General features: G+C 44.5%; 1 protein-coding gene across 1 annotated transcript; it reads left to right on the forward strand.

Moving 5' to 3' along the window:
- The first annotated feature begins 279 nt into the window (after positions 1–279).
- Positions 280–12,103, forward strand: kif28 (kinesin family member 28). Its single transcript, XM_078283036.1, has 27 exons — positions 280–354; positions 1,309–1,500; positions 1,710–1,760; positions 1,947–2,099; positions 2,283–2,318; positions 2,493–2,612; positions 2,957–3,064; positions 3,477–3,631; positions 3,864–3,975; positions 4,102–4,169; positions 4,392–4,534; positions 4,667–4,788; positions 5,579–5,669; positions 5,978–6,038; positions 6,561–6,684; positions 6,817–6,952; positions 7,190–7,308; positions 7,459–7,566; positions 7,733–7,809; positions 8,455–8,593; positions 8,719–8,789; positions 8,886–9,020; positions 9,293–9,459; positions 9,933–10,027; positions 10,544–10,676; positions 11,060–11,193; positions 11,945–12,103. Exons 1-27 carry the CDS (start codon positions 280–282, stop codon positions 12,101–12,103), a joined length of 3,084 nt encoding a protein of 1,027 aa, XP_078139162.1.
- Positions 12,104–14,216: the final 2,113 nt, after the last annotated feature.

A 14,216-nucleotide genomic window follows, 5' to 3' on the forward strand; every position in this document is an offset into this window, starting at 1 on the left:
CAGTGTGTGTGATAGTAGTCTGACCATTTTAGTCCCTCTTCAGTAGGGGAATGAAAGAGGATGGCAGAAATGGCAATCAATGTTTTCCCCTCACATTTTCATTAAGAGGATGTGTTTCATAGTTTGTGCTTACATGGGCGAAGTCATCCCTGTCATATTGCCCCCTGATGGTATCCATTTCAACCAGTAACTCGACACAGTTTGCTCCCCCAGCAGTCCTGTCTTTGTGTGAGGGAGCGGATCACTCAGTCTCCTGTGCTGCTACTTGCCCGCTGCACCATGAGGGCTAAAGTAGCAGACATGCATGGCAAGGACTGTGTGAAAGTGGCTGTCAGAGTGCGCCCGTTCAACAAGGTCAGTACTTATCCATTTTGCATGGTTTTACTTTTTGGAGCTGTCATCCATTTCCTGTTTTACACTTTCCCCAATTATTTATATTTTTTGCATTCCTCATTACATGTTTGATTATGTATTACTGACAGTATTCTTACTGTATAATATATACTGTATTTACCCTGATATTTCAAAGTAGAAGTTGCAGAAAATTATGTTTTGAGGTGAGAGAAAACGGCACTCACATGCTCCCACATTTACACTGTGGGGGCTGTGGGGATACAGATGTACAAATTTGTAGATTCTACTCATTTCTCACGTCTCAAGTCTCCATTGTGAACAAAAAACTGTTTGGTAATTGTTCATGTTTTCAAAATTTGAAACCAAACCTTATTTTACCTTCTTTGTGCACTATGGTTATTGACTGCTGTCACTCCATCCCCCTCCCCCTCTTTCCACTCCTCTTCCCTGCGTCTTCTCTAGAGGGACGTGGGCAGCAGCTGAATCATCTCTGAATGTTAGCAAAACAAATCAGCTATAAGAAAAGTATACAAACTCCCTCCCTCCCTCTACCCTCCGCCTTGTGTCCCCTCCCAGCAGAGAGAGGGATGTGGGCATCTACTGCATCTCCATAGATTATTTGTCTAAATTCCAATTCCAAATTTCAAATCTTGCCCATCCACCCCCTCCTTCCTCCCTCTTTCCATCTTCTCCATTGATCAAGAGAGGGATGCAGTTAGGTATTGTTTATGACCTCTGACATTAGAAACCTATCTTTCCTCAACTCTTCCTCTCTCCTCCTCCATCCAGAAAGAAGGATGCGGGCAGAAGAATTCTGCATCCATCTCTCACTTTCCCATTTTTCTTTAAATCCAGATAGAATGTGGCTATGATCATCTCTTCCTCCATCCTTCTCTCTCCCCCCTTGTTTATAACCATCCTCCTCAACCCTTCCTCTCCTTTCCCTCCATCCAGAGAGAGAGGGATGCGGGCAGCCGCTGTATCGTCTCCATGGCGTCGAGCTCCATCACCATCCAGGACCCGCGCAACGCCCAGAACCGCCGCTCCTTCTGCTTCGACTACGCCTACTGGTCCCACAGCGGCTTCACTCGGAACCGCAGCGGCCTCTACCTGCCAGAAGAGCCGGGGGGGCGCTACGCCGACCAGGTGAGCTCCAAGGCTTCCTAGGTAAACACAACTGGGGAAACTGGGTAAATGGAAGCAGCAGAGAATCCAACATAGGTAGGAATGCAACAAATAGAACATATTGAAGATGATACAGTAAATAGATCCAGATGCAGAATATGAGTTTTAACATGACAATACTGGGTTCACAAAAGTTGTCCTTGCACCTCACACCTTACTCCCTCCCGCAGGGCAGCGTGTTCCAGGACTTGGGAGAAGGAATCCTAGAGAATGCATTGCAGGTAGCGATCCTAAATTTTACAATATCATTTCATCATTCAAATGAGATCCAAGAAGCCTGTTTTGCACCTCAGCAGATTTGGTTCACTGTGTTTGCTGAAATAGCCAATTTGGATGTTTTTTTGCACAAGTGAGGTTCTGCTTTCTGTTCTATTCTGATATTGAATCTTCTGTAATTGTGTCTGCAGGGTTACAATGCCACTCTGTTGGCCTACGGGCAGACAGGCTCAGGGAAGAGTTACTCCATGGTGGGCAATGGGCCCAATAAAGGCCTGGTCCCTACACTGTGTGACCGACTGTTCCAGGCTATTAGGGAGAACCAGGACACCAGACAGTGCCAGGTGGGGGGCAGTGCATGTGTGTGTTTGCATGTGTAGAAGTGTAGGTTTGTGTGTGTGTGTGTGTGTGTGTGTATGGCCCTATGCATGGTTATCACGACTGGACAGCAGACAGGTAGTATCAGGTAAGGGTGTATGGTGGTAGTTGGGTTCTAATAAATGTCTTTTTTCTTTATTTCTACACAGGTCTTTTTCAGTATGTTGGAAATCTATAATGAGCAGGTAAAAAAAATGGGGAGCTCATTTGACTATAATGGTATGCAATTTTGACTTTGTCATTCTTGTTTTTTGTTTGGCTATTGTTGAAACTTTTGTATAAAGCCTCTTTTTCCTCTGACTTCTGCTTAAATGTTCATTGTTTTGGTGGATAACCTCTCTCTCTCTCTCTCTGTCCAGGTGGTTGACCTGCTGTCTCGGGGGTCTCGCACTCCAGGGGGGTTGAGAGTGAGAGAGGAGCAGCAGAGGGGGTTTTATGTGGAGGGTCTCCGCACGGTCCCATGTGACAGTGCACCACAGGTAGAGATGGATGGATTGACCTGAGTGTCTTATTCACAGTGTCTTGCATTGAGTGCCACAGTAAGTTCAAATTCCCTGATCACCAAACAACCAATGGTAAGGAATGCAAGAATGAGAGCCATATAGTGCACTGACAATACTCCTGTGACCATAGAATGATCATATAAGAGAGAGACATGCTAGGAAAATAAATAAAATAAGAGCTAGGGACAGAGGGAGAAGGGCTGTTTAGGGATATTTCAGATATTCTCACAGATATTCACACAGGTATGCTGTGTTGTTAGTGTATTCCGTTACTGTGTCACTTTAGAAACAATAATATGAATTTCCAAATGTCTCCACAGGTGGAGCAGTTGATGGAACAGGGCACCCGGACTCGAACCACCGCTGCCACTCACATGAACGCCAACAGCAGTCGCTCACACATGCTCATTATCCTCCAGCTCAAACAGGTGAGCTGCTCTGCTCACTCTGCTTCACTTTCTGTGCATTTACACAATACACATGCCCTGCAAAGTCATGTGAAGAGCACACACAGCACATTTAGGTTTTGTCTGTAAAGATTTGTTACGCATCTGCAGCCAATGTTCTGTAGTTGCTGTGAAGTTGCAAACCAATTGCACTACAAATAGGAACCAAGCTATTTACTCAAGCTGTCCTGGCATTACCTCAGTACTCCAATGCTCAATTTCAAAACAACATTATCCATATACATATCCTAACATGGACTTACATTTCTAGTCATGTGTCATTTACATGTTTGTGTGCATGTGTGTCTCTGTCTCTGTATGTCTTAGCATATTGTCAGATCTCTAGAGTTTTCTGTAATCATTTATTGTTGTCTTTACTGTTTCTTCCTGTCAGATCTTCTCTAAAGAGAGCATCACTAAGCAGTCCAACATTAACCTGGTGGACCTGGCTGGCAGTGAGCGTCAGCGGGCCTCAGGCTCGGAGGCTGACCGACTCAAAGAGGGCACAGCCATCAACTTGAGCCTCACCACCCTGGGCAATGTCATCAGGTTGGCCTGGTGCCGTTTAGTTTTAGTTTAAACAAAGCATGGCCATCAGCATTGTCATACTGCTAAATATCTCTCTCTCTCTCTCTCTCTCTCTCCCTCCCTCCCTGCCCTCTCCTCTCCTCTCCTCCCCTGCCCTGCCCTGCCCTGCCCTGCCCTGCCCTGCCCTCCCCTCTCCTCTCCTCTCCCTGCCCTGCCCTGCCCTGCCCTCCCCTCTCCTCTCCTCTCCCTGCAGTTCCCTTGCTGATGTGGCGGTGGGGAAGAAGATAGTCCACATTCCCTACAGAGACTCAGTTCTCACCAAGTTGCTGCAGTCTGCACTGGGGGGCAACAGTCGCACGGTTATGGTAGCTGACAGATGAGGAATTTCCCTTATTTTTTTTTATGCTTTAGTATCCATAATTGCACAAACATACAGTATACACAGAACAGTGAGGTTGTTTTCTAATTTCTGAAATGGGTTACTTTGCAAGATTGCCACGCTGAGTCCTGCTGATATCTGCTATGAGGAGTCTCTCTCAACCCTGCGCTATGCTGAAAGGTACAACAATTCATTAATTTACTATAAACCATAATGACTACAGTATTCTGGCACCACATTATGTAAAGCAAACTAAACCCACTATGCCACTTTCCCTCATAGTCATTTCCTCTGTTGGCCCTTCGCCCATTTTCGGCCTTTCCATCCTCATTTTCTCCATTCCCACACCTCCATCTACCCCTCTTCTTCTCGCCTCCCCACTCAACCGCCTCACCCCTACAGGGCGAAGCGTATCCAGAACCGGGCAGTGGTGAACGAGAGTCCCACCGAGCGTCTGGTCAAAGAGCTGAAGGCTGAGAACGCCAGGCTGCTGCAGAGACTGAGCCGGCTGGGCCAGGAGGGCCGCAGAGCCGACGACGAGACCAGTGAGACTGCTGGGAAAAACAAACAATAGAATGGAATAGAAAGTGCTCTTCTGTGATTCAGCAGGCAGGGCTAGAAGACCCATATCTGACCATCAGACGTGTGTGTGTGTGTGTGTGTGTGTGTGTGTCCAGAGGAGCTTCGTCAGCTGCTGACCCATAATGAGCTCCAGATCAGAGCCATCCAGACTCTGTGGGAACAACACCTGCAGGAGGCGCTGAAGGACTGGGAGCAACAGTATGCTAACATCACACAGGTACACACACACACACACACACACACACACACACAAACACAAACACACACACACTCTCAAGAGCTCCCATACGTTCAGATATTGGCGGATGCACACACATGAACACAAAAATCGAATACACGCACAGATGGAAGGATGGCTGTATAAATACAGCTAAGCACACATACACTGTCAGTGGAAATGTTTTTATCATCTCTTAATTCTCTGTAGTCTCATGTTTTTGTTTTTTTTTCTTTTTAATTTAACCTTTATTTAACCAGGTTGGTCCCGTTGAGATACAAAGACCTCTTTTTCAAGGGAAGCCTGGGCAAGATAGCAGCATAAAAAGAGATAAAAGTTGCAACAACATTAAAACAGACAAACATTAAGACACAAACACACAATAAAATAAATAAAAATGCATATCTGTAGCCCTAGTCATGTGAGATCCATAGTTCAGTGCCTAATAAATGTCTTTTTTCAAGATAAAACTGCACATTTTAGAGTTAGAAGAGGTAGGCAGGCAGAATTCCCGTAGATTTTTCTCGTTCAATCGTCGACAATAATCACCTTAGTCAGTGGTGCAATGAGAGCGGTGAGGAGCAGTTTTGAGGATTAAAAAACCACGAGACATGTCGAAGACACTAAAAAACGGACCTTCTCACAGAACAAACAGCGTGGAAACAGGGAGCTGCCATCTTGGATTGGATCGTTCTCTCTTTCTCTCTCTCTCTCACACACACACACACACACACACACACACACACAGCCCTTGTTAATATCTCTCTCTTATTTCCTATCTCTCTGTCAGGAGAGGAGGATGATGCAGATGCATCCCTACATCCTGAACATCAACGAGGACGCTCAGCTGTCTGGGGTGGTCAAGCTTTTCATCCAGGAGGGTGAGTCTTCCTTCATCTCTCTCTCACATACTGTAACCTCTGTAACTTCTATCTCTCGTTCAGTTTCACTTTCAGAGGGAAGGATGGGGAGGGTGAGGGAGCTAGATGTGAGAATAAACCAGGTTCAGATCAGCAATCATATTCTAACAGACCCAGAACTACTATTCTTGGAAACATTATAATCTTAGGAACCAGGTTGTATTCCCTACCAGCAAAACTAAGCGATGCATTTATCCCCTTGATAGATAGACTGGCTGTGTTAGGGAAATGTTTTTATGGAGTCCCTGTGGGTTTTTGTGTTCTCCCAGGTGAATGGGACATTGGGCTGTCTGACTCCTCGCCCAGATCCATCTCTATCAAGGGCCTCGGGTAAGTTTTCCCCTCCGGGATAAGTAGAACATCACAAACACAGTGCCGGCTACACTGGAAATCACAATGTTAAAAGCTCCTATACAGAAGAGTTTGATTCTGCTTGTCTGATTGTTAACTACAATCCATTTACACTGTCTCATAAAATTCTCCATGATGAACCAAGTTTGCTCAGCTAGTGAAACAATACAATGTAAATAGAGGTAAAAGTAAAAGATATTTTTATTTGTTGTTGTTTTCTGAACTTGACCTACCTTAAAACTTTGGAAGTGTAGATCTCCTCTATAGGATCTTCTCTGGGGATTGTAAGTGATTGTCTGTGTTCACCCTGTGATGGATTGACAACCTGTCCAGTGTGTTTCCCTGTCTTCTGCCCAATGCATGCTGGGACATCCTGTAACTTAGGAAGGGAAAGATCAAGATAAGGGCTTGCTGTAGACATACAGTATGTAAGGAGTGTAGACTATAACACAGACATGTATGTGTCTGTGTTATACACATGTGTATATGTGTGTGTGTCAGGATCCAGGAGCGTCATGCTGTCTTCAGGAACGAACAGCGCCGGGTGTCACTGACTCCGCTGACAGGGTCAAAGGTCATTATCAACGGCAACCCCATCTCCCAGACAACTGAGCTACAACACCTGGTGGGTCTCTATTCAGTGTTGTTATGGATACACATACTATACATAAACTTGGGGACCACCTCCCTCACACACACACACACACACACACACACACACACACAGAGCACTTCTCTCTCTTTTTGCCCCCTCTAGGACCGGCTAATTCTCGGTTCCAACTGTACCTACCTGTTCATTGGTTATCCCTCTGAGAGGGGCGGGGATGACTGGAGTCGCTACGACTACGACTACTTCCAGTCTGAACTGGCTGCTGCCGAGGGCATCCACCTGGGTGAGAGGGAGGCTGGGTGAGAGGGAGGCTGGGTGAGAGGGAGGCTGGGTGAGAGGAAGGCTGGGTGAGAGCGAGGCTGGGTGAGAGGAAGGCTGGCTGAGAGGGAGGCTGGGTGGGGAGGGAGGAGGGTGGCGGTAGAACAAGAGAGAGAGAGATCATTTTTGATGGAATGATGAATATGAATATGAATGAATATGAGTATATTGAGTGTATCAATATGTGCATGTCTGTGTTTAGGTGAGTCCAATGCTGGCTCCAGTCAGACTGACCCCAGTCTGCTGGCTGTCTTCTACGACTATGTCAAACTGATGCCCATGGTGGCTGAGGCCAACCAGATGAGCCAGGAGCTGAACAAGGTAACACACAGGCACATGCTGTATATACTCACATAAACATACTTTTTAAAATGTTTTTTCTCAGTCTTACATTCATGAGTCTTCCATAACCTCATTGTTATGTATGTCCATTAATAAACACTCACAGCTTATTGGCTATTGTGCCTTTAGGGGGTGGAGTTCAAGCTGGAGATCAAGAACCTGGCGCTGTCGGATTCGAAAGGCCATGATCTGGAGAAAGAGATTGTTGTCAGAGTCACCTCTCTGGAGAGCAAGCAGGTATCTCTCTCTCTCTCTCTCTCTCTCTCTCACTACTACTACTACTTCTTATAGATTAATCTGTGCATACAAAGTTATGCATTTTTATGCCATTTTTAACTTAGGTTTGAGTTTGTGTCTGAAATGTTTGCCTCTCCATCTAAAGGATGTCACACTCTCTCTCCAGGTATGGATGTGGTCCAAGGCCAAGTTTGTGAACCGCAAGTTCCTGATGGAAGAAGTCTACCAGCAGCATCATGCTGAGCGGAGTGGAGACAATGTAATTCAGTGGAAGAAAAGTTGCTTAAGTTTAGTCAGAACATAATAAAACACTTTACAAATCAGTAGAAAGGTAGAAATGTACAAAGGAACAAGCAAAAAAGGTGTTTTTTGAACCTCTTGGTGGGTTCACTTAAGGTGCTCCCTATAGATTGCTTTGTTTGTGTCACTTCAAGTTCCCATGAAATGCTGACTATGAGGGAAGCAAAATGGCAGTCTCAAAACATCTGTATATGGGATCCACAGACAACGGAAAACAAAGCGTTGACAAAAGCTGCTATGTATTCATTTTTATGGCATTTCTGCTTGATTTACAGCAAACAATGAATAGAGACACATTAAAGATAAGTGAGAGGGAGACTCACAACACCATAAGTACATGGCACGGCTTTTGCCATGAGGATGCTGAATCTCACAATGCTTGGTGTTAAATGTTGAAGGCATCCTCTACATGGCACCACAAGTGCAGCTTGAGGGAATCTAGAATGAAAGTGTAAAATCTCACCATAGTAATGAATACCAGCTAGCTAGCTTATCAGACAGCTACATTGGTATCATTAATAGGTTTATATTTGAAAGCATCAGCTTTTGCATTTCTGCTTGATCCCTCCTTGGTCCCTGCTCTTAGAGTGGAGAGGGGCTGTCTACAGCAGCTTTGCCCAGAGAGAAAGACCCGTTCTGGGATCCGCTGGAGCCTGTACTCCTGGGCAGCGCTCACCTCTGGCTGCAGTCCCTGGCCTTCCGCATCGCTCTGGAAGAACAACTGGAGGTACACACAGACACATAAAGTATATACACAAACACGTGTGTACAGACAGCTGATTGTGTATGTTGCTGATTGTCTGATGGTGAGTGAATATAGAGTGATGATTGGCTGACAATCCCTGTCTCCAGGTTCTGGGGTCAGAGGGCACAGAGGAGGCCATTCTGCAGGCACAGCTGGTCCCCTGCACCTCCACTGGACTGTATGACACACACACACACACACACACACACACACTGTCAATGATGCTACTGAACACATAGAGATAAATCAACAAATGAGTTTTCTTGCTCTGCAGCCCAATGGGTGAGGACGATATCCTGATTGACCCGTCAGAGTTACTGGGTCGACGAATGGACTTCCAGCTGGTCCTGGAGCAGTGTTGCGGCCTCCGCTGGATCAAAGTGGCCCGCAACAGAGGGGTCCAAATTGGGTGAGACAAATGGGGACACATATAGAGGCATAAAAGGGGACAAATCAGGATTGAAAGGGGTTTAAAGTACAGCGAGAGGACGATGCATGTCACAGACATATGGGGTGGACATGTAGAGTGTGAGAGGGTGCATAGGGTTAAGAGTGACTTCTTGATAGATGGGGAATGCCACTGTCCGCTGGATCAAAGATGCTGGGGGTCAAGGTTGAAAGGTTCATGAAGATACTTTCTTGTTGTTCTTATTTCCTCTCTCCTCCTCCTCCTCCTCTCAGTTTCAGGTTATTTGACTGCAGCCAGCCCCTCTACACTCCCGCTGTGTGGCACAATGTCAACCCTCTGCTGGACCACAGGGTTCACTTTGCCTCCCTCCACACCTCCCAGCATCTGCTAGACTACCTTCAGAGCAGCGCTGTGGTACTGGAACTCTGGGGCCTGCAAGGTGAGGATGGATGGATGGATGGATGGATGGATGGATGGATGAATAGATGATTGGAAAGAGAGAGGAAGTGAAATCCTTACTGCATTCTGGGTCAAGAAAGGGAGAGAGATGGATAGATGGGTGGATGGAAGTGTGTGTGTGTGTGTGTGTGTGTGTGTGTGTGTCAGCATCACACCACTATATCATTTCACAGCAGCAGCCCAAAATGAATGTGGTTTTAGCATTCTGTCTTCATGCCTTCCTCAGTCTTTCATGAAATGTAGAAATGAGTTGAGGAGGGATGAAATGGGATTGTAATGTAATTTTGGACTCTGATATTTATCTTGCATCCTTATCTTGCATCCTAGCCAGCAACATTTCACATAAAAAGTAGTAGAATGCATGTAAAAAACAAAATAAACAGTCCATATAGGTGAACACTAGTGACAACTGTTACTTTGTATCTGCTGCTAAGTGTTGTTTTCCTCTCTCAGAGGGCTGTACTGACTTGATGTCGTCCCTAGAGGGAGTGAGGATGACTACAGAGGGCATCTTCATCATCGACGAGGCAGCACCCACAGACAGTGTAGTAGTGAGTTCCATCTGAAATCTGTATTCCTGATCAAAGCTGATGATCTGTGTTTTCACACTGGCTTTACAGGTTGTGCAATAATTTATCATTAGCCTATTTTTACACCTGAAGTCACATTGTTAACAATATGAGACTCCTCAACAAAGGCACACCACTCTGGAATGTGAAATTCAATACATTATGCACTTAGCTAAGCTCAGAGATGGCATAGTGGTTAAGACACCTGCTATACCACATATGATCATGTTGGCAAATCATTATGATCCTGAACAAAGCCTAAGGATTGACTCCACTACCTAATATTTGTTTTTTCCTACTTATTTTCCTGCTGAGCGTAAAAGGGAAAATAAAAGCGTATAGTCTGCACTTTAAGCTCGTACTCATTGTGTCATTTCACATTCAAAGAAAGAACAGTAAATAAAAAGTAAAAGTACCAATCAATGTGTGTATATGTGTGTGTGTGTGTGTGTGTGTGTGTGTGTGTGTGTGTGTGTGTGTGTGTGTGTGTTGCAGCCTGTGGACTCTGTAGAGCTCAGCTGTTCAGTGAGGGCCCTTCAACAGGACTTAGAGGAACTGAAGGGTGCTAATGCTTCACTGAGGAAGGAGAACCATACTCTGAGAGAGCAACTCAACACAGCCAGGAATGGTAAAACACACACACACACACACACACACATACACACACACCAGGGTTGGGGTAAATTAGTTTCAATTTAATCAACTTGAAACATAAAGTAAAACTGCAGTTTACGTGCCCATACAACTTTGTCTGTTGACAAATTATTTATAGATTGGATACAATATTTTTTTCATGCAAAAATATTCTGTTATATCATTTTGAAGGAAATTCACCTCCTGGCTTAATTTAAAGTCAACTGACCACAATCCTGACCCACCCACTTATTCCCTCACTCCATGACTTATTTAGTAAACAACTGCAGGATTGTTGTGTGCTACTAACTGTGATGTGGTTTGCCTCTGCCCTCCTCTCACACACACTCTCTCATCTTCCTCTCTGTATGTGTCAAGGTGGGGAGTGTGTGCGTGGCCGGTCGGTGCGTCCCAGCTGTGATGCAGAATTTGCCCGTGCTCTGAAGGTTTTCTACCACAGCATGACCTCGGTCAGGGGGCAGCTGCAGCGCCTGCGCAGACACAGGCCCAGTGTAGGTATCCCTCTGTCTGCAGCATTAGCATTAGTTGGCATTAGTACAATAAGGCCTTGTTTATCCAAATCCCTTGTGAATGGATAATTACCAGTGAATCTAACCATAACAAACACACACACACACACATAACTCGCATTCCTGAAAAGTCTTAGTGAGATTACAGAAAACTGGCCAGTGGCCTCAGTTACTTACTTTGGCTGCTTAATTCCTGGTTTGGAATTTCTGGAATATCATGGAGTTTTGAGAGGTGTTTCCCACACAGGGAAAGTCAGAGAATTTGATAAATTCTCTGGGGAAGTCAGGGAATATAAGATAATTTTACAAATGGGTCACTTTACAAGAATATAGTAGAATGTATTTTACAACCAGCTGTGGAGAAAAACAGTTTGTTTTTCTCCACAGCAAGCCCAACTGTAGTGGAAACCAGACTGTTTACCCCTTTAGAAAAACAACATTAATAAACCAGACAGGAATAACATTTGTAGGTCATAGAAACGCTCTTAGTTATGGAATTAGTCACAGAATTTTCCATCAGGGCTGCAGTGAGAAACCAAAATTGCCAAAATTGCATTTGTCTGGTGGCTCGTGTTAATATCAACCCCTGGAGCATATCTACAGTTAAAGTTTTGGTGTGACCCTCGATCACACCGACACCGCAGTCACACCGACACTCGTCATAGATGTGGGATATTTTGTGCGTGTCGTTTGTATGCTTTTGTGCATGTATGTGCGCCTGTATGTTTTCCAGGAGGAGTCGGACCTGCTGGGGCTGAGACTCTTTATGGATGAGCAGAGCCGCCTGTTGAAGGACTTCTCGGAGCAGCTGGAGCAGAGCGTCTCCTCGCTCAAACAGGATGTAGCCGCCATTGTCCGCAGGAAACGAGAACGCTCAGGAATCTGGTCCTGATTCACCAACTTTGTTTACCGATTTTGGGGATTTTGTCTAAATATTCAGAGGATGAACGCCCTTGGTCTTCCTGGCCTTTCCACACTGCAATTCCCAATGGTTGCTATATTGGCAAGAGCGGATGTTGACAGTTTGATGTTATGTGGAGTGGGATACTGCCATTTATAAGCAGCTGATCCATTGTTTTATCTACCTCACTGCCCCCATACCACTGGAACATGTTAGGCATTTAAGATTCATGAATTAGCATCCGTATTTTGTACAGAGCAGATCTGTTGACACCAGCAAAAAAGAAAAAAATGTATAAACCGAGAGTACAATTACAAAGAATCCTTTATTCAGGTTTTTGAGGACCACATTACATCTGTACACATTCAAAGCAGAGCCAGTCAGAGATAAAGTGCTCGTTCTCATGTTTTCTTTACTGCAGAGGCATCACAACCAAACCTGGGTCAGTGTCCTCATGGAAATTGTTCAGTTACAGAGCATTGTGTTCGTCTGCCTGAATTCCAAGATGGCTGAGGCTTGTCAATTGGGACAGTTGGATTTTCTTTACTGAGACAGAAGGAAGAGTTTATTATTACTTGCAGCAGTAGGGAGGGTGTTCCAGAGAGAGAGTCTAAACCACTACACCATCTCCAGGCGTGTTATGTGCTATTGTTAAACATGCTTTCATGGTTGTATGACTTTATCTCATACAATAAATTATCAAACTTACCCTAATACAACTTTATGAAATATTGTGTAATGAATCCAGTTGTCAATTATATGAAAGTGGAAACCGTAAGTAAGGCAGTGAGTCTGGTTCCTGGTTTCCAAAAAGCATATCTGGATGCATTTACACAGGACTACAGAACAGCTTTTAGCCCTTTGTGGTGCAGACCTGATCTGATTGTGTGTTTTTATTTGTTTAGGTAGCAAGGAATGACATGTGAAACACAAAGAATTATATTTTGTCTGTCAATCCTGCATCTGTTCAATTCTGAGATGGATTTGGGAAACACCAGTCCGGGATATGGTTTCCCAAAAACATCTTTAGACTCAACTTGTCTTTGCTCCATTCTCAAACACTGAAGCAAACATGAATATGCTCAATAGACTTTTGGGAATCCCAGCCTGATCTGTAACAACAGTACACGCTCTGCTCTGAGATGTTTTGAGACTGAAAGTGGGAGTGTAATTGACAACAGTGGTAGCCATGATAGAAGTCCCCCCATGCTGCATCTGCCCTACATAACTATAACATTACACAAGTGTTGCTAGACTATTCCTTGCACATTCTGCTGTCTAAAAATGGAACAAAATGTGACCTTTCTGAATAATTTGTAGCTAAGGCAGAAACTTCTTTGCAGAAAATGAGCAGTAAAAAGTGGGACTTCTAAAAAGGCTACACTGTGCAGCTACAACTGATTTATCTTTGTAACCCAGCGGACAAATAGATGCAAAGTTGCAACTGTATAAGAACAAGCATATCATCATCTCTTTGAAGTTTCACTTGAATATGGGCACAGCTAGGTTAATTAGGTCTAGTCAGGTGTATATAGCATATGAGGTCAGCTGATCTGGAATAAGAGCAAGGAAATCCTATAAAAAGGTTTATTAGACTGCATGTAAAAGTAGTCACAACAGTTTCAAACTGCAAATAAATTATAGTTGAAGGCAAATACCACTCAATTTCAAAATTCATATTCTTATGGTTGTGAACCCATCCTGGATACTGTGACTCATCTTTTCCCTCCATTGCAGTTCACTCTCTATGAAGCTTTACTGCAATCTGATATCAGAAATGTGGGAGCAGGGCAAACTCTTCTTTCTCATGTCTGGCTATGAGAGACTAATGTTCACAAATACAGACTTAAGTGAACTGATACAGGAACAGAGGATTAGAGATTTCAAAGCTGGAAGTGAGTGATTTCCCCTTTCCGTTGTGTTGAGGGTAACAGTACAGTACGTACCGCTGCATCTCTCAGAGTAATGTCCAAGTCGGAGGTAAAAGCACAATGCTTACAGTGTTTGGAAGCAGTCAGAAGAGTACAGACAGTTACCTTAGGTCCAAAAAAAGATCAGCGTGGGTACATGTACAGGACACACACACGGCAGACTGTGGAGAGGC

This window comes from Centroberyx gerrardi, chromosome 1 (assembly GCF_048128805.1).
Source record: "Centroberyx gerrardi isolate f3 chromosome 1, fCenGer3.hap1.cur.20231027, whole genome shotgun sequence".
In the NCBI taxonomy this organism is placed as follows: domain Eukaryota; kingdom Metazoa; phylum Chordata; class Actinopteri; order Beryciformes; family Berycidae; genus Centroberyx; species Centroberyx gerrardi.